The 19,557-nt window shown below is 49.1% G+C and overlaps 2 protein-coding genes across 5 annotated transcripts; one reads left to right on the top strand and one right to left on the bottom strand.

Moving 5' to 3' along the window:
- Positions 1-464: 464 nt before the first annotated feature.
- On the bottom strand, positions 465-3,732 carry Galt (galactose-1-phosphate uridylyltransferase). Of its 3 annotated transcripts, none has more exons than XM_070009074.1 (11): positions 3,582-3,732; positions 3,107-3,276; positions 2,817-2,892; positions 2,682-2,730; positions 2,438-2,567; positions 2,226-2,282; positions 1,962-2,084; positions 1,578-1,710; positions 1,393-1,476; positions 992-1,146; positions 465-711 (listed from the first exon to the last, which is right to left on the bottom strand). In XM_070009074.1, exons 1-11 carry the CDS (start codon positions 3,661-3,663, stop codon positions 634-636), a joined length of 1,137 nt encoding a protein of 378 aa, XP_069865175.1. In that variant the 5' UTR covers positions 3,664-3,732; the 3' UTR covers positions 465-633. The 3 variants fall into 3 exon arrangements, with proteins under 3 accessions (XP_069865175.1, XP_069865180.1, XP_069865186.1); XM_070009079.1 differs by having other exon boundaries at positions 3,107-3,244; positions 3,582-3,660; XM_070009085.1 differs by lacking the exon at positions 3,582-3,732 and having other exon boundaries at positions 2,817-2,895; positions 3,107-3,190.
- A 5,803-nt stretch (positions 3,733-9,535) lies between these two features.
- On the top strand, positions 9,536-12,772 carry Sigmar1 (sigma non-opioid intracellular receptor 1). Of its 2 annotated transcripts, none has more exons than XM_070009063.1 (4): positions 9,536-9,791; positions 9,929-10,129; positions 10,251-10,343; positions 11,790-12,772. In XM_070009063.1, exons 1-4 carry the CDS (start codon positions 9,641-9,643, stop codon positions 11,954-11,956), a joined length of 612 nt encoding a protein of 203 aa, XP_069865164.1. In that variant the 5' UTR covers positions 9,536-9,640; the 3' UTR covers positions 11,957-12,772. The 2 variants fall into 2 exon arrangements, with proteins under 2 accessions (XP_069865164.1, XP_069865154.1); XM_070009053.1 differs by having other exon boundaries at positions 11,660-12,772.
- The last annotated feature ends 6,785 nt before the right edge of the window (positions 12,773-19,557 follow it).

Genomic DNA, 19,557 nt, shown 5'->3' with positions numbered 1-19,557 from the left:
GGTTGGGGAACAAACAGGTGTACTGAGGGTACACATACTGCATGTGAGTGTTTGAGGAAGCCAAGGACATAAAGCCACATAAATACGCCTTACCCACCCTTTTCAGCCCCTGTGGGATGGAGCACAGCCAAACTGTGGCCACTCACAAAGTCAGGGTTCTGGCTAGCAGCCCAGGGTCTGGCCAGTGACCACTGGGATCAGGATCCTACTCACCCTCTCCCTACCAAATCCTGAGGCTGGGGTTCAGGGAGCTGACACCAGGTCCAACAGTGAAAAGGACCCTGGGCTCCCCAAAGCCTTGGCCTCAGCTAAGAACACAATACTTTAACACTTTCCTAAACTGTAACAATGTGTATAACATGAATAAGAGAATCATTAGGCCAGAAGCAAACCTGGAGAGTCAGAGATTTGGGCTAGAATTTGCACATCAAGGTGTTAAATATCTGTCAGCAAAGAAAACCGGCTCGAAGAACATTTAGCCTTTAATCTCAGATCTCTGAAGGTGATAGAGATCATACTCCTCTGATATCACAATAGGTGGTTAGAGCTCAAGAAGCAGTTTTATTGATACTGCATCTGCCCAAACTCCAGTTCTCTCAGCCAGAAAGCTTCAAGGCCCTGTGGTCAGTGTGGTCAGATGACAGCTGCTGTTTCCTTATTCGCCTTCAACTGGTAATGTACTTCAGGAAGTGCCCTTAATCTCTCTGCAGCCTAGAAAGGAGACAAGAGACAATCAGGGAGGGTAAAGGCCACCCAGAATGATAGTATGGACTTTGGACACCCAGGTGACACACTGTGATAAGGGTGTATGGAAAGGGTTTATGGTGGTCAGGATAGGTGGAGTTACCAGAGGATAGGGGTAGAACAGCTACTAAGTTCCTAGGAATGCCCATGTTTTTATGAGGATCCTCGGGGTCATGATTGTTGGGATCCCTTAAAGAAGTATGGGTGAAAAGGGAGCCTGAGGATCCAGGATGCTCCGAGGTCTGACCTGCTCAGGGGTGAGGTCCCTCTGGGCCTGGGCAAGCATTTCATAGCCAACCATGAATTTCCGGACAGTCGCAGAACGCAGAAGTGGAGGGTAGTAATGAGCATGCAGTTGCCAGTGGTCCCACTTGGCCCCAACTTCTGATCCTGTAGGAGCCCCTGAGAAGAAGATGGTAGAGAAGGCCCTTTTCTCAAGTCTTCAGTTTATTTCCTACCCCAAAACCAGACTAGATAGTCAAAATCTACATCTCCCAGCATTCTCAGCATACAAGTGAGTTTTACCAAATTTGCTGCTCCATCCTCAACCCTAGCATCCTTGCTCTTGACCCATCCCTACCAAATAGGCAGGGAAGTAGAACTCAGAAATGGTGTTGGGGCTAAATATAGATACTCAAAAAGTCTTACCATGCCAGCCCATGGAGTAGGGAAAGGACATCTCAAATAGGTTGTCATACTTGGTCAAAAGCTTCTTCATGATGGAGGCTAAATCTGGAACCAGAAGCTGACTCTCAGGTTGGAAACCAGTGGTTTGTCCTACTAGAGCCACTCCAACCAGAGTCCAATCCCTGTGTCCCGGCTAGGAGACTGACCATCCCGCTCAGCAGGGGTCAGCTCAGGCAGCCTCCGCACATGCCGCCGGGGCAGTAGTAGAGTCTGGAAGGGCCACACTGCCCAGAAGGGGACCAGCACTAACCAGTGCTCACTTGTTAGAACCAGACGTTCCTGGGCACAGAGAATGGAAATGAGATCTTTAACACTGGTGTGAGGAGAGGGGATAAGCAAACAAGCAGGTCAGCAAATAAACAGAAATAAAGCATTTGATAGATTCTTACCACTTCTACCACCTTCACTCAAGTCTAAGCCATTATCATCTTTCCTTAGATTATTACTAGTGCTTTCTAGCATGCCTCGTGCTAGTTCCCTTCTACCTTTCTCATTCATATACTTCTCTCTTTGGGGATAAGAAGGCCCACCTTCCTAAGGAGCTCCTGATGGCCATACTCCACTAACAGAGGCTCTCCATGCTGACTCTGATAGGCTTGCTGAGACCGCTCCTCACGCTGAGCAATATCTGGCAGGAAACTGCTAGCCCACACCTGGCATGGACAGGAGCAAAAAGAAAGGCAGGTATTTTATTTCCAAGCCCCTATATCACTAGTATATTTCTTTTATTCTATCCCTGTTCATAGTGCTGGCTTAAACTCCACTAAAGTCATTCCAGTTTCTAACAAACTTACCTGGCAGTGGGGGTGGGGGTTAGAACAGCCCATCATAGCCCCTTTGTTTTCAAAGATCTGTTGGGTAGGGGTAGAGAGCTTTAATCATCCAAAGGCATCAAGTCAACTCCCTCCCAACAACATCCCCATAGAAACAAGAATACTACTTCCCCTGAACCAAATTTCCATCTCCCCATCCCTTCTCTTCCAGGAAAAGGGGAGGCCTCACAGACCTGCACCCAAGGGTACTGAGCACCCAGCTCCTCTGTGACTGAGGCCCACGCATCGATGACAGCACGGATTTCAGGGAGCGACATGAGTGGCAGTGTCACATCCGACCAGGGGTGGAAGCACATGACTTTACTAGGTGGTGAGGGACAACAGAGGGATAGGGATTGGACACTAGGGGCAGGACCCAATCCCAGGGCTTCGTCTTCAACCCTGGGTTGAAATTTAAGAAGATAAATTCATAGTTACCAAACTCCCCTGGCAGCCTCTGCTCGGAAAAGGGGGTGATCACTGGGACCTGAGGTAAAGGAATATCATCACTGCCTGCAGCAGCAGTTTCCCCAAGAGGTGCGGCCTCCCCATCAAGGGTTAGAATCAAGTTACCTGGATCAGGAGCATCAGGCTGCAGAGCTGGGAAGTCATTATCAAACAGGAAGGTGCCATCATAGTGGGGATTTACCTACTGACAAGAATAGGCTAGAAAATCCTCTCTCCCATACCACCATCTGGGGGGGGGGGGTGGTTAGGGTTGCACAGGCTGCTAGAGGGTAGGCAATAACCTAAGGTACCAAAAGCTTGGTGGGATATGGTCTCTCCTGTGAGTGACCGGCAGGTGTAAGGGCGGGGCTACCCCCTCGATGGTCCACATGGTGCATATGGCTCTGCAGGCTTACCTCGCCATTCGCCCTCACGGCCCCAGGACACAGAGGGTTGAGAGGGTCATGGCGGGGCACTGTTTCCACATGCTGGGGCTCCACCTGTCCTTGCCAAGGCCGCTTCATGCGATGAGCTGACACCAGCACCCACTCATCCTGCAGCGGGTTGTAGCGAATATGCTGATGCTCTGGGGAGGGTGGGGACAGTCAGTTAGCAAAGCTCTCTGGCTCCCCCTAGCTGTTCTCACCCACCAGCAGGCCGGGCCCAAGCTCTGAGACGCCCTCTGGTCACGGTCCTTCTCGGGAGCAAAAGGCCCAGAGCCTGACCTTCCCAGCGCCAAAGGGCCTGCAGCCCCCTCTCTCGGCCAGCGGAGCCCCAGCCTGGGGCGGGCGAGCCGGCCTGGACATGGGGTCAGAACTCCCTAAGCCTTAGGAAGTGTGCAGTGCACGCTCATCACAGCGTCCCAAGGCGTCCCGACCGCCCCGCAGTTACCGCTGGCCCGGAAGACTGAAGCCGGGGCGTCCTCCTCAGACGCCTGCCGGCGCTGCTCCGGGTCGATTCCGCTGTGCAGCATGAGGCCGCCCCAGGGACTGCCAGGAAGGTCGGAGAGGCCCCAACTCACGCTGCCCTCGCTGTCTGCTCTGCTCCGCCCCGCCCCCGTGATTGGCCAGCCGCCAGCACGTGACAGGCTGGTGGCGCCGTCAGCCACCTGGAGGCGGGGCTCAGGAAGGCGGGACATCACCGCGAGATGACTGACAGCAGGCACAATAGCCACACCAGGAATCCCAGGCCCTGGAGGAACCTCTCTCTGTGAAAGCTGCTTGCCTCACAGTCCTTCAGCTCCAGGGCGTTTACCAGACTAATTTGCTGCACTCAAATCCTTCATCTGGTTATTCGTTAAATCAATATGTACTGACCATCTACTATGTGCCAGACTCTTGGGCTTTAAAAATGTGAAGCCTGGGGCTGGGAAGGTGACTCAGTAGTAGAGCGTTTGTCTTGCATGCATGAGGCCCTGGGTTCGATTCCTCAGCACCACATAAGCAGAAAAAAAAGTCGGAAGTGGTGCTATGGCTCAAGCAGTAGCGTGACTTGAGCTGAAGAGCTGAGGAACAGTGCCCAGACTGGACCCAAAAAAAATGAAAGAAAGAAAATGTGAAGCCTTGGATTCCTTGTTTTTTTTTTTGGTCTGGTCCTGGGGCCTGAACTCTGGGCCTGGGCGCTGTCCCTCAGCTCTTCAGCTCAAAGCTAGTGCTCTACCACTTGAGCCCCAGTGCCACTTCCAGCTTTATTTCTTTCTGTTTATGTGGTGCTGAAGAATCGAACCCAGGGCCTCAGGCATGCAAGGCAAGCGCTCTACCACTGAGCCACCTTCCCAGCCCGCAGCTGAAGTATTTTACACACCTCTTCTCCAAATTCTTCAATCAGACTAATGAGCTAACATGAGGATAGACTTCAGTGCTATTCAAGACAGAAACTTCATGAGCTAGGAACTGGCCTATAAGAGGAAAGATCCTTTCCCAAGTCAGGCTAGGCAGAGCTAGATATTCTGCAGCCAAGCTGCAAAAATTAGGTCATTGGTCATGTACGTGATCTCTGCCCTACAATCCTCAGGGTAGAATCAGAAGACACTACTAGGTAGAAGGCAGAGAACAGGGCTCAGAAATGAGTTTTACTCCCTCCACTGACTGGTCATTCATACAAGAGGAAGTGAGGGAAAGGGTAGGAGATCTGCTTCTCTAGTGTTTCAGTTGTCTTTGTTTGAGGGACTACTTTTTGTGGATAGCTCCGGTGCTAACCATACCAGCTGACTCTTCAGGAAAGTCTCCACAGCACTCCTCTCTTTGTGTGTCTCTTTCTTTGCAGGCACTCTCTTTCCATTCATATTGGGGATTGAATCCAGGGCTCCTGTCACCGCTACTTGACGCAATAAAACAAAATACTTCTAGGCCTTTTGTTGTTGTTGTTTTTTGAGCTAGTCCTGGGGCTTGAACTCAAAACCTGCATCTTGAACACTGTTCCTGAGCTTTTTTTTTTTTTTTTTTACAAGGCTAGTGCCCTACCACTTGAGCAAAAGCTTCACTTCTTGTTTTTGGTGGTTAATTGGAGATGGGGATAAGAATATCAGGGACTTTCCTGCCAGGGCTGACTATGATTCTTAGATCTCAGCCTTCTGAGTAGCTATAGTTACAAGCCTGAGCCACTGACACCTCACCAGACTTTTTTTTTGGGGGGGGGGGATTCCGGTCGTGGGCCTGAACTCTGGACCTGGGCACTGTCTCTCAGCTCTTCAGCTCAAGGCTAGCACTCTACCACTAGAGCCACAGTCCCACTTCTGGCTTTTGTTTCTGCTTATGTGGTGCTGAGGAATTGAACCTAGGGCCTCATGCATGAAAGGCAAGTGCTCTACCACTGAGCCACCTTCCCAGCCCTCGCCAGACTTTTTGTTTTTAATTTTGATGTTGAGACAGGGTCTCTCTAACTTTGCTGGGGCTGGCCTCAAACTGTTGAGCCTCCAGCCTCTTCCACCCTCCTGAACAGCTGGGATTACAGGTATTTGCTACTATGCCCAGTCCTTGATTACTTTTTAGGGGAAAAGGAGAATGGCTTATATGAGGCCTACCCAGATTTCTCCTTTCCAGATCTGAGAAGTACAATCTCTACTATGGCATTTAGGGAATATAATTATGTTCACTACCCTAGTCTCATCCTGGGGTCATTCAATAACATAGGATTTAAAAAAAAATTAAATAGAATGCACTGAAGAAGCTTTCTGAAAGATCTGATAAGATTGTTAGAGGCCCAGTTGGTCTCAGATGGGTCTTCCTGGAATGAAGCAGATGTTGCTGCTAGTCCTTGCTACTTAAGAGTCCATGAGCTTTAGGAACTGTTTGTCAGTGAGCTTTGGAGGATTCTTTATGACAGCAACTAAAATTATCTACGCTAATACATGCAAAAGACATGTTTCTATATGCAGTGCAGCTAAGAATAGAGGCAGAGGAGATAGGCTTCTTTTTAGAAACTTGGTGGAGAAAGGAAAAATAAAAAAGAAATTATTGCTGCAAATTGTGGCACACATGCACAATCCCAAAACTACAGAGACTAAGGCAGGAGGATGACAATAATGATCTGCTTAAGACAAGCATGGATTACTTAGCAAGACCAGCCTAAAAAAAAACAAAAACAAAAACAAAAGACCAAAGACACAGCTCAAGTAGAATAGCAAGTACTAGGACCCTAAATTAAATCCTCAGTTGGGGGGGGGATATGCTGGGATTGGGGCTTGAACTTAGGGCCTTGTGCTCTCACTTGCCTTTTTCACTTGACTGGTATTCTACCACTTGAGCTCTACCTCTGCTTCTGAGCTACACAATATATGATACTATATATTTTTTCCGTGAGTGTAAGTAATTTTAGTTGGTATGACTCCCCAAACTCAGTGGCTTAGCACCACAATCCAATGTGTGTGTGTGTGTGTGTGTGTGTGTGTGTGTGTGTGTGTGTGTGTTTGAGGTGGAGGAAGTATTCCACAAAGCAGTCAGAGAATTTGGTTCCATCTATTTGTGCCTACCAATCCCCAATGCTTTACAATTGCCTTCTAAGTCCTCTCTAACACAGTAATAGATGAGCAAATAAAGAGAATGTAAAGAATTTCACAGGCGATTTTAGGAACTAAACCTGGGAGCTGTATGCATCATCAGCCTACATTTCATTGCCCCCAGGATGCAATCACATGAACCCAACTGACTAGAGTAGACTATGAAATGTAACCAGACTCTGGTTGCCCAAGAGCAGAGGAAATGTATTTGCACTGTCTCTGCCACACATCTCTACTGAGATATCTAATGATCATTTCCCATCGTCTTATTGAGCCTCTCAATTATATTTGACTGTGTTGATCTTTTATTCCATCACTCCCATGTGTTAGGCTATTTTCATTCAGTTCCTTTATGTTTTATTTATCGAACACATTTAATGCTCACCATATGCAAGCACTAATTGCTTTAAAAATATTAACTCATTTAATCTTCATCACAATGAAGGTATGTCCTATGAGGTAGGTATTTTATTGATTCCATTTTACAGATAAGAAAATTGAGTCACAGAAAACTTATACAAAATTACACAACTTGTAAGTCAAGTTTGAACATAGGCAGTCCACTTTGAGTTCTTTCTGCTTTCTGCCTCTCTCTGTCCCTCTGTCTCTCTGTCTCTTGCCTGCCCATGCTCCCTCCCTCTCTGGCAGTACTGGGGATTGAATTTAGCCTGGTGCTTGCTAGACAGGTGATTTACCAGTTGAGCCAAAACCCCAGCCCTTATTTTGTTTTTTTGGGTGTCTAACCTAGAGCTTTTCACAAGCTAGATAAGAATTGTGACACAAAGCTATAGCTCAATCTTGAGTTTATTTTTTAATACCCCCATTATGTCACAATGCTGCCTTTTTTTCTCTTTCACTTTACTGCCTTTTTGTTCTCTTCTTCTGCTATTTGTCCCTTAGCCAATGATGCTTTTTAGAGCTAAGCTTTCAGGAGTGCTGGAATTACCATGCACAGATCAGTTTGTAGATTTTTTTTTTTTTAATTTTTCCTTGCCAGCCAGGCACTGGTGGCTCACGCCTATAATCCTAGCTACTCAGGAGGCTGAGATCTGAGGATCGCGGTTCAAAGCCAGCCCGGGCAGGAAAGACCGTGAGACTCCTATCTCCAATAAACCACCAGAAAACCGGAAGTGGCGCTGTAGCTCAAGTGGTAGAGCGCTTGCCTTGAGCTGAAGAACTGAGGGACAGCACCCAGACCCAGAGTTCAAGCCCCACGACTGACAAAAAAAAAAAAAATTTCCTTGCCAGTGCTGAAGTTGCACTCAGAGCCTCCTGATCATTTGTTCATGAGTGATGCTCTACCACTTGAGCCATACCCCCAGCATAGCTTTTGCTGCTTAATTTGAGATGGAGTCTCTTGGACTTTTCTTCCTAGACTTCTGGATTGGAAATTCAATCCTCCAAATCTCCACCTCCTGAGTGCCTAGGATTACAGATGTGCCACTGGCACCCAACTAAAACAGCATTTTATTTGTTTGTGTGTACTGAAGCTTGAATTCAGGGGACTCACTCTTGCTCAGCTTGCTTGATCATACCATGGTTGGTGCTCTACCACTTGAACCACATCTTTAGCCTTTAGATTTTTTTTTGTCAGTCGTGGGGCTTGAACTCTGGGCCTGAGCGCTGTCCCTCAGCTCTTCAGCTCAAGGCGAGCGGCCTACCACTTGAGCTACAGCGCCACTTCCGGTTTTCTGGTGGTTTATTGGAGATAGGAGTCTCACGGTCTCTCCTGCCCGGGCTGGCTTTGAACCGCGATCCTCATATCTCAGCCTCCTGAGTAGCTAGGATTACAGGCGTGAGCCACCAGCGCCCGGCTAGCCTTTAGATTTTAATTACTACCGTTTCTAAGGAATCTGCAGTGAGATCTCTAAACTGGGATGAGACCATGCTGCACTGACTAGAGCCGTATTCCTTGTGGTCACCACAGAACTTGGTCCACACAAGTGCTAAAATGTTACCTGGATGAATAATACTTCCTGTGTCTAGACTGGATTTGAGTTCCTGATCTGGACAAAACTAACTGCCCACTCGGTATGAACAAGTGTGTTAGCCAAGTAAATTGAAGAAGGGAAAGATGGAAAAGAGAATTCCAGGAAAAGAGCAAGCCTTGTCAACCCTATTTCCACAGTTCTCAAGCTCACTTTTTTTTTTTTAAATCTCCACGGACACAGATCTTCTCTCTTTCTTGGACATTTGTTATGGTATCCCCCAACTCTCATTTTGCTCCACCCCCCTCTCCGCCCCCTCCGCAGATATTGTGTATCCCTGTGCTACTCAGGGCAAAATCGAATCCCATTGCTTCCCTGTGCATAACCTTGTGTAAATTACTGTTTTACATCTTTGTACCTCAGAACAAAAATTGATCATAGAACCCCTAAACATCCCTATGCTGTCTCTCCTCTAGGTGTCTTGGCTCTTGCAATGGGGTCTCATAGACTGGAATGCCCTTCTCCTGGTTTAAAGACATTGGGTGTCGCTGCGTCTGGAAAGCTTTACTTAATGCTTCCAGGTTCGGCCACCTCTCCAAGCTGATCCTGTGCTAGCAAAGGAGGTCCTTTTAATAGTTACGAGTCCCAGAGACTTTACAAGTCTCAGGCGGGTCGACCCTTGTGGGTCGCCCCGCAGCCCACTGCACACGGCAGACGCAGCAGCTGAGAAGCCCAGCCAGCAAACAGACGCTTAAACGCCCACAGCCGGAAAGCTTGGCCCCGCCCCCTCACCTCACGTGCGTGACGCCTCCCCACCCTCTGCGCCCCCTATTAGTAAATGGTTCAACCCATAGGGCGGTGCTACAGTGCCCGGACCTCTCTGATTGGCCAGATCGAGCCATACCACAGTGTTTGCGGGGGAGTGAGTCGGGGCCGCCGCCGGCGGGCACCGGGGCCGGAGCTAGACTCTCTCCTGCGGTACGCTGCGTTCGGCCGTGCGGAGCGGTGCCAGGCCAGCTACCGGGATGCAGTGGGCAGTGGGTCGGCGGTGGGCGTGGGCCGCGCTGTTTCTGGCTGCCGCGGCGGTGCTAACCCAAGTCCTCTGGCTCTGGCTGGGTACGCAGACCTTCGTCTTCCAGCCCGAAGAGATCGCGCAGTTGGCGCGGCAGTACGCTGGTGAGCGGGTTGAGGGTGGAGATCGGAAATCGGGGAACCGGGAGCGGGGCGAGCTGGCCCGGCAGAGCCAGAAATGTGGTTTCCCAGGGAGCCACGGATGGGGTTGGTCCTGATTCCGCCGCTTCTGTTTCCGCCAGGGCTGGATCAAGAGCTGGCCTTCTCCCGCTTGATCGTGGAGCTGCGGCGGCTGCACCCAGGCCACGTGCTGCCCGACGAGGAGCTGCAGTGGGTGTTCGTGAACGCGGGCGGCTGGATGGGCGCCATGTGCCTTCTGCACGCCTCGCTGTCCGAGTACGTGCTGCTCTTCGGCACCGCCCTGGGCTCCAGCGGCCACTCGGGTCAGTGCTAGCGGTGGGCCGTACCGGGAGGCTGGGCCAGGCCCTCTTTTCTGTGGTTCATCTGGGCTATGATTGAGGTGAAGACACCCTGATAGTCCATGTCTATCTGATTGTCACTCAGGGCGCTATTGGGCTGAGATTTCTGACACCATCATCTCTGGCACCTTCTACCAGTGGAGAGAGGGCACCACCAAAAGTGAGGTTTTCTATCCAGGTGAGTAAGGAGGCTGTGCCAAAAATATGGCTCCCCTCATGCAGGGAGGCACACAAGTGGGGAACTGAACAGGACACAGAAATGGGATTAGAGCGCACGTCCCCCCTGGGCGCCCCCCCCCCCCGCCCCGTTTCCTTCCTCCCCAACCTCATAAGCCACAGGTAGTTAGTTGGTTGAGGCAGAACTAAGGGACTCTGTTGCTCTCGCCTGTTTAAGAGAAACAAAACAGCTTTCTGACAAACATGTCCAATTTTTATCTGCCAGGACACTGTTTTACCCAGACAATATTCCAGCACTTGTTGGGGAGACAGTTAATAGTAAATGTGCTTATATCCAAGTTAAGATAGATGTTGTCTCCCACCTCTTTCATTTTAAATAATGAAACCATTTACATTTCTTAAAAATAGAGCTTTTGGTAGGAAAGAAAGTGGAGCTTTGTACTTCATAGCAGGTTAGAGGTTGAGTGTAAACATATAAACAGTGTGATTGAACAGTTAAAAGAAAAATTCCAGGGGCTGGGAAGGTGGCTCAGTGGTAGAGCTCTTGCCTTGCATGCATGAGGCCCTGGGTTCGATTCCCCAGCACCACATAAGCAAAAAGAAAAAAGCCGGAAGTGGTGCTGTGGCTCAAGTGGTAGAACGCTAGCCTTGAGCTGAAGAGCTGAGGGACAGTGCCCAGGCCCAGAGTTCAGGCCCCACAACCGGACCCCCCAAAAAAAAAATTTCCAAAAGCCTCACAAATCTTGTAACCATCATATTTAACAAGCCCAGCCCATGTTAGCTAAATTTCCACTTGATATGTTTGAGAATTGAGAATGTAGATTTCCATACATTGGCTCATGGCCAGTTGGGAGTAGGCCTTTCTGGCTTCCTCCAAGACAGAACATGGGCCGGGTGAGGCTATAGAATATGTAGGAGTGGCCATCTGGGTCTCTTACCCCTCTAGATGGTGGGCCAAGTGGGATAGGACTGGGGCTGGGAAGGTGGCTCAGTGGTAGAGCGCTTGCCTTGCATGCTCGAGGCCCTGGGTTCAATTCCTTAGCACCACATAAGCAAAAAGAAAAAAGCCGGAAGTGGCGCTGTGGCTCAAGTGGTAGAGCACTAGCCTTGAGCTGAAGAGCTGAGGGACAGCGCCCAGGCCCAGAGTTCAGGCCCCACGACTGGACCAAAAAAAAAAAAAAGTGGGTTAGGACTTTTTCCTCTCCTAAGACTGTCTCTTTATGTCCCACCCGGGTAGATAGGCCATAGGCCAGGAAAATGTAACAATGAAGGACAGGGCAGAGTGGGCTCCTCACATGGGTACTCCCTATCCCTCAGGGGAGACAGTTGTGCACAGGCCTGGCGAGGCAACGGCTGTGGAATGGGCGCCAAACACATGGATGGTGGAGTACGGCCGGGGTGTCATCCCATCTACCCTGGCATTCGCACTGGCCGACACTGTCTTCAGCACTCAGGACTTCTTCACCCTCTTCTATACCCTCCGCTCCTATGCCCGGGGCCTCCGACTTGAGCTCACCACCTACCTCTTTGGCCAGGACCCCTGACCAGCTAGGCCTGAAGAGAGAACTGTGGATGAACAGGAGCAGGCAGGCCTGTTACACATCCACTTGCTGAAGCCTATGTGGACAGGGCCATATTCACACCATGCAGATTATTGAGTTCCTGATGTACAAGGAGGGACATACATGCTTAGACATCCAGACACAAAACTCGTTGAGGACAAATGGGACACACACATATATAGTTAGATAGATGTCAAGACTTACGTGTACTTCAGGATCATGCACTCATATCCATCCAGAGAAGGAGCCCCAAGTATACTAGTGGGGCCAGTCATGAATATACATATCACGAGCTTGACTTAATAACTCAGGCTGTTCAGGGTTTCCTGCCAGCATTCAAGGCTCTGGAGTTAAGGATGGGGGTGAATATTACATTCTGCCTCAGTCTGACTCATCAGTACAGCCGTAATCCCTGGTAGAGGAGTTGGTGAGGGAGAAGAGGAACTGCCCTTCACCTGTAGCTATGATACCCTTCCCCTTCATCTCCTCTCTCCTCACCATATGCCTTATCCCCATTTTACCCCCTGCTATGCAAAGCCCCCCCCCCATGTGGCTTACCCTGCCCCCAGCAATGAAGTCACTGGGGAGTCAAGGGAATGTAGAGAATGCTGAAGCCAAGGTCTTCCATCTCTGATAGAACCTTGTTATTCCCTTGGGGGGTATATGGGAAAGTTGGCTTCATCCCAGGTCTGACCACCAAGGAGAGGATCTGGAGAGGTGGGCCTGGATCTAAGGGACCATCCCCTAGCTTAGAGAAGGCTTTTTCTGCGTGTATACACATCGCCCATTACAGTTTCCAGACAGTTTTGCCCTACTGAATTCTCTGTTCATCTGTCTGTCTCTGTTAATAAAGACTTGTCAAACTGTTCCATTTCTTTGTGTATGAACAGCAGGAAAAGCCACTATCTCCAGGGGGAGTTCAGAAAGGCCTCTTTCTTGCTGTGCTATTCTGCTTATAAAAGATAGAAACTTTGGATGTGTTAGGGACTATATAATCCAGTGTGCCTAAGAATTACCTAGGAGCCTTGTTGAGTCTATAGATTACTGGGCTCCATCTTTGGAATAAGGTGTACTGGGGTGAGGCCTTCAGATTGATATATATAATAAGATTCACTTCAACACAGTTGTGAATGCCACAGATTATTCTGTGGATCGTCTTAAGAGTCCAGTCCTGGATTGGCCACATGGTGGCACTGTGCTCCCACTTTGGGGCTGAAAGCATCACTTATTTCTTTTTTTTTTTTTTTTTTTTTTTGTCGGCCGTGGGGCTTGAACTCTGGGCCTGGGCGCTGTCCCTCAGCTCTTCAGCTCAAGGCAAGCGCTCTACCACTTGAGCTACAGCACCACTTCCGGTTTTCTGGTGGTTTATTGGAGATAGGAGTCTCACGGTCTCTCCTGCCCGGGCTGGCTTTGAACCGCAATCCTCAGATCTCAGCCTCCTGAGTAGCTAGGATTACAGGCGTGAGCCACCAGCGCCCGGCTTGAAAGCATCACTTATTTCTTGTCAGCTTCTGTGCCCCCAGAGTATGAGAGATACCTCCCAAACTGAGCAGGTGTTCTTCATTCTACGATCTGCCTATCAACCCAACACTTTTGTGGAAGCTCCTCTGGTGATGTATGACGTGGAGAGGACCAGGACTTGGGTGAAGCAAGTGCAAAAGCTAAAGTGCCCTGGGTCCCAAGGGTCCTATTTTTTGTTTTTTGTTTTTTCTTTTTTATTAGCCTGTACTAAACCCTGAACTCAGGGTCTAGGCACTGTCCTTTAGCTTTTTTACTCCTTGAGCCACACCTCCAGCTTTTTTTTCTGGTTAATTGGCGATAATAGTAAAGGGCTTTCTATCTGGACTCTCTTTGAACCTCCATCTTCAGATCTCAGCCTCCTGAATGGCAAAGATTACAGGTGTGAGCCATCAGCACCAAGGACCCTGTTCTTGCCCTCTTAATGTTTACACCCTAAGCACCAAGCTTACTTCATCTTCCTTACTTCCTTACTCTGGAGTTCAGAGAAGCCATGACCACTCTACTTCTTAGGACTTGGTATATTAAAAGTGGGAGAAATGTAGTTATGAAATTATATGGAGACAGGAAGGGTGAGCAAATACAGTCATTCAGTGTAAAAAGTTATATATGCACACATATATACACACTTGATATTCTGGTGAACACAAATATTAAAGGCTACACATATAACTTCACTTGAAAACAACATTGTGGGCCAGGTATGGTGGTGCACACTCATCATCTCAGGAAGAAGGATCAGGAACAGAGGCCAGCCCTAGCAAAAATGTGAGACACACCTCTACACCCAAAAATAAAGCAAACAGGGCCAGGGCTGTGGTTCAGTACCTGCCTAGCAAGTATGCTGTCCTGAGTTCAAACCCCAAGTCTAAATGTGTGATTCTGAGTGGCTGAAGTCCAGGCATATAGCCATCTTGACCTCGCTCCCATTCCCACCAGGTTGGCCATGTTAGGCACTGATTAGGGCCTCTATTGGTGAAGGTTTGCAAAATCATGCTTATTTCCTAAGATTTCCCCTCTGGTAACCCAACTCTACCTCTAGGTTCAAACTACATACTTGTCAGAGATGCCCAAGTGTACCTTATCATTTCTCCCTCTCATAAAGGACTAAAGCCCCAGGCCCCTCCCCATCTCTGTTGCTAAGTGCAATGGTCATTTCATAGTTCTCAGTTTATTTTGTTGGCACACACAGCTCTTCCCTCTCCCTTCTTCAGTTCCTGCTCAGTGACTCCTTCCCTTAACACACAGCATCCTCCTATAGTGGCTTTCAGATACTTTCACAATTGTGTGTGTGTTCACAAGCCCATGTGTGCATCTGCAGCCCTGAGTGTTAAACCCAGGGCCTCATATATGTTAGACAAATGCTCTAACCACTGAACTACACCTCCAGTTCCTTCCCTCCAGTTTTATGTTGTTTGTGTGTCTTTTTTGTTGATAGAGGGGCTTGAACTCGGGGCCTGGGCTCTGTCCCTGAGCATTTTGCTCAAGGCTAGCACTCTACCACTCTAAGCCACAGCTCCACTTTGGGTTTTTGAGTGGTTAATTGGAGATAAGAGGCTCATGGGGACTTTTCTGCTTGGGCTGGCTTCAAACCGTGGTTTTCAGATCTCAGCCTCCTGAGTAGGATTACAGGCATAAACCACTGGCACCTGGCTTCCCTCCAGTTTTTGGTAGGCATAGCCTAATTTCCTTTCCCTTGAGTGTAGGCTATAGTTAGTTATATATGTTAACAAATAATAACATTGCAGAAGTGCTAGTGTGTGACTTCTACAACTAGGTCATAAAATGTACTTCTGCCTCTATAGTCTCTCTTGAACCACTCTAGAAGAAACCAACAGCCTTATATAATCTATAATCCTGTATAGAAGGCCCCTGGCCTCCTGCTGACCACCAAGTGAGTGTGCCATCTTAGAAGCATTTCCTTCAGCCCTAGCCAACATTGTTAGTACAACCTCATAAGAAACAATGAGTTAGAACCACCCAGCTAGGACAATCTTGAATCCCACAGAACCCACAGAAGTGTGAGAAAATACATATCATTTTAAGTTTCTAAGAGTTTTTGTTTGTTTGGGAGAGGGTAGCAATAGATAACCAATAAATCCTCTATTTCTTCCAACCCAATTTTTCTCCATGGTTCATATCTCCATCTGACACAGTATATATTCCCTCCCCCTGTAATTATACCAGAGCAAAGAGTTTGTTATATTTATGCCTGTGTCCAACAGTACCTATTGTAAAATAAGTACTCAATAAATACATGTTGAATGAATCAAGCAGTCATTTGCAGAGGTTGAGGTCGTTTGTCTTATTTTTGTCTCTGTGAAGTTTGAACTACATGGGTGTGAGAGGCAGCCTTTTGCACAGATGAAGAGAGATAGGCTTACTCTTTCTCCTCAGTTCTTCCCAGTAGAACCCTCCAAAGACAAGTCTAGTTTGCTTGATTGTGTGTGTGGGGGGGGTGCGCGCACACACACACACACACACACACACACACACACACACACGTGCGCACAACACACATGCTGGTCCTGGGGATTAAAATCAGGGTCTAAGTGTTGTCCTTGAGGTTTTGTGCTCAAGGCTACCACTTGAGCCACAGTTCTGAGTCTGGCTTTGTTTGTTTTGTGGTTAATTGGAGATAAAAGTCTCACCAAATTTCTTGCCTGGGCTAGGTTTGAACTGTGATGCTCAGATTTCAGTTTCCTGAGTAGGTAGCATTACAGGAGTGAGCCATCAGTGTCTGGCTCAATTCCTTATTTGAGGGCAGGGAGAGTGGCTGCCCAGCCCCATGCCCCTCTCCTCTCCAACCCAAGGGAAAAGAAAGAAAGAAAAAACTCCTACAAAAAGCAACCTCCAAATCCCCAACTGAAAATTCCCCAAACCAGTTCTTGAACTTTTACCATCTATCCAGGAACTTTTACCATCTGTCCTGGAGCCTCCTCTAGGGCCAAGGGGGACTGAGGGAGAAGGGAGCTAGCCTGAACTGAGTTCTGCAGATCTCTACCCTCTAGTCATTTATGACACACTCCAGGGCATGACTGGCACCTCTCTTGGCACCTCACTGTTTCTTCCCTTTGTGGGCCCAGCATATGGGGAGAAGATGGAAGAGGTAGAGGCTTGGCTTTGCCAAAGAAGATTACATCCTCCAACAGCCATGGGCTGTGGCATTGGAACTGAAGGTGGATGGATTGCTGAGGAAGGGGTGGGACAGAGGATTCTGACTGGCTTCCATAATGATATTTGAGGCTAGCCAAAAGTAACAGTGGGACTGAGTCTCAGCATGGCCGAGGATAAGGAAAAAGGAAGGTCTTAGCACTGCAGTGGAAGCTGGGCTCTAGACTAGGGTAGAGGCTAGAGGCAGGGAGACCAGAAGGGTAGCACCCAACATGGGACTCTGTTGAGAAAAGCTGATGGTCTAGGCCAAGGCAAGCTGAGACTAAAAGGAGAGTGCTGACTGGGAGAGGGTAAGGAACGAGGTTAAGTTCAAATTCTTACCCTCTACAAGAATGGGCATCATGGGGCATATGCACCTTACTGGATGTGAGGTCTGAAGATGGCCCTTGATGCTCAAAGGGTATCATAGTTTTATACCCATGCCAGATGTCACTGCTCCAAACACCTGCTGTTCACTCACCTTAAGTTGGTCCCCGTGCCTTTGGCAAGCAGTTTCCCTTAGACAAAGAAAACTAGGACTGTATGAAGGGGCCGGAGAAGATTAATGTCCCAACTTCTCAGAGGAGAGATTATGGTTGTCACACAGAGCTACCAAAAGAGAGTCAGCATCTTGGATGGGAGATTACTAGGATAGGGTAGGCCCAAAATAGTTGGCTGCAGGGGTCAGGGGGTGGGGCTGGGGCATCTAGAGAGAGATTTTGTGTGTGTGTGTGTGTGTGTGTGTGTGTGTGTGTGTGTGTGTTGATTTGATTTAATTGATTAATATATCTAGCCAAGATATTTAGAAATGCAGATATAAAATGACACAATTTATGGGTACGATGTGCTATAGTAGAAAAGCTTTGTGCATGCTCTGTAGTGGGATGCAGAGTTTTTTTGTTTTTGTTTTTTGTTTTTTGTTGGTCATGGGGCCTGAACTCTGGGCCTGGGCAATGTCCCTCAGCTCTTCAGCTCAAGGCTAGTTCTCTACCACTTGAGCCATAGCACCACTTCCAGCTTTTTCTGCTTATGTGGTGCTGAGGAATCGAACCCAGGGCCTCATGCATGCAAGGCAAGCACTCTACCACTGAACCGCCTTCCCAGCCCTAGAGAGAGAATTAAAAATTAGGGAGCCACCAGGTGTGGTGGCTCACGCCTGTAATCCTAGCTACTCAGGAGGCTGAGATCTGAGGATCGAAGTTCAAAACCAGCTGGGGCAGGAAAGGCTGGAGACTCTTATCTTCAATAAACCACTCAGAAAACCGGAAGTGGCACTGTGGCTCAAGTGGTAGAGCGCTAGCCTTGAGCTGAAGAGCTGAGAGACAGCACCCAGGCCCAGAGTTCAAGCCCCATGACCAACCAAAAAACAAAACAAAACAAAACAAAAAACAGAAAACAAAATGGGGTGAGGGGAGCCATGGGTAGAGAACATGTTGTGAAGATGGTCATCTCTAAACATGAAACAGGTGATGAGTACCTGAGGTTCATTATACTCTTTGTTCTCCTGTGCCAGAATATCATGTCAAAAAGAGATTTTGGAAAAAGATAAAACCCTGTGCAGCTCTCCCTGTGTGTGTGTGTGCCACAGGGTGTACTTCAGGTATGCTGTTGGCTCAGAGATGTAGATGTCTGGATGTGTGGGTGCCCAGGTGTGAGCCCACCACTATGTGAAAACGACAGCACACTTGAAGTTGAATACTGCAAGTGGCCAGAACAGAGGAGAGGCTTGTGTTTTAACCAGATGCTCCACATCCATCCCAACATCCTGCAGAGCGATTCTCCAAATCTCAACCTGCCCGGCTTTTGGCACTCTAGAGCTCTAGTGACAGTGACAGAAGGCAGCTGTGTGCCTGAACTTGGGACAAGATGCATTGGTATGTGAATGCAGCTATGGGGTCGGGGGGGGGGGGGGGCGGTAAACGACTTGTGAGACTGGGTGGGACCGGCGGACCAGAATCCAGCTGCGGTGGACTTGGGGAATTAGACTTGCCCAATTCCCCATAGCTCTCCAGCGCCCCCTCCCCCGATCTGGCTGTAAGGAAGGTGGTAGACACCTGTTGGGAGACGGAGGGGCAGAGCCCCGGGGGGGCCTCTTCCCCCTGCGCTCCCGCCCGCCCTGCCCAGCGGGTCCCGCCCCCCGCGACCGCAGCCAGCAGAGCAGCAGCCGAGTGAGCGAGCGCAGAGCGCCACGACGGCCAGAAGAGCGCCAGGCTGCGGGAGCGCACGGCTGCGGGAGCGCACGGCGGGGGACAGGGAGCCGGGAACCAAGCCGAGGCTGGGGCCGCCCGGGAGGCGGGCGGAGCAGAGGGGCCGCGGTGGAGACGCCAGGGGCAGCGGGCCAGGCCAGGCTGGTGAGTGCGACTGCTGGGCTCTGCTGGGAACCAAAGAACGGAGACGCCTCCAGACCGTCCAGTCCCTTTCCTGGTCCAGGCTCGGCTCCGTCGTCCTCTATTCCCGTGCCTCCATTTCTTGTCCTCTTCCTCTCTGTCCCATCACTCCGTTTTCCCCTGCCCTTCTCTCCCCCCTCCCCCTTTCTCTTTCTCATCTCTTTTCTGTCTCTCTCCGGCGGTGTCAGTCTTCCCCTGTCTCTCTCACGTCTTACAATTAGACTCTTTCCGCCTCTTGTCTCTGCCTTCTCTCCGCACTGCTGCCACTTAGGTCTTTTATCTCTTGCTTCTCTCTTACCCTTCCTGCCTCTCTATCAAGCAATTTTTCCCCTTTCACACTCTATCCTTACATTTATCTGTCTCTCCCATCTCTCTTCACCTTGGTAGCTCTTCATCCTATCTCCCTCTCAATTTTTATATCTCCCTTATTGTGTCTCTCTGTGGCATCTATCTATCCTCTATACATGTCTAGCTAGCTATTTCTTCTTCCTCTACCCCCACCCCATGCCTGTCCATTTCTGAGAAAGCTTTCTGCCCTTTCCTTATGTACAGGGTGCTATCTATACATGTCCGGATCCACAATCATCTCCCCTTG

Source organism: Dipodomys merriami, unplaced genomic scaffold (genome assembly GCF_024711535.1).
Source record: "Dipodomys merriami isolate MVZ:Mamm:240054 unplaced genomic scaffold, mDipMer1.0.p SCAF_11, whole genome shotgun sequence".
NCBI lineage: Eukaryota > Metazoa > Chordata > Mammalia > Rodentia > Heteromyidae > Dipodomys > Dipodomys merriami.
The sequence above is the reverse complement of the archived record's forward strand: the minus strand, read 5'-3'. Positions and strand labels throughout refer to the sequence as shown.

What these genes read in the sequence shown, in the direction of transcription:
- Galt (XM_070009074.1), bottom strand. Translation starts at nt 3,663, where the DNA reads ATGCTGCACAGCGGAATCGACCCGGAGCAGCGCCGGCAGGCGTCTGAG. An exon ending in ATCAGGAGCTCCTTAGGAAG is followed by an intron (nt 1,711 to 1,961) that starts GTGGGCCTTCTT and finishes CTCTGTGCCCAG; the next exon opens with GAACGTCTGGTTCTAACAAG. An exon ending in GACCCCTGCTGAGCGGGATG is followed by an intron (nt 1,477 to 1,577) that starts GTCAGTCTCCTA and finishes TTCTGGTTCCAG; the next exon opens with ATTTAGCCTCCATCATGAAG.
- Sigmar1 (XM_070009053.1), top strand. Translation starts at nt 9,641, where the DNA reads ATGCAGTGGGCAGTGGGTCGGCGGTGGGCGTGGGCCGCGCTGTTTCTG. An exon ending in GTTGGCGCGGCAGTACGCTG is followed by an intron (nt 9,792 to 9,928) that starts GTGAGCGGGTTG and finishes TGTTTCCGCCAG; the next exon opens with GGCTGGATCAAGAGCTGGCC. An exon ending in AAGTGAGGTTTTCTATCCAG is followed by an intron (nt 10,344 to 11,659) that starts GTGAGTAAGGAG and finishes CCTATCCCTCAG; the next exon opens with GGGAGACAGTTGTGCACAGG.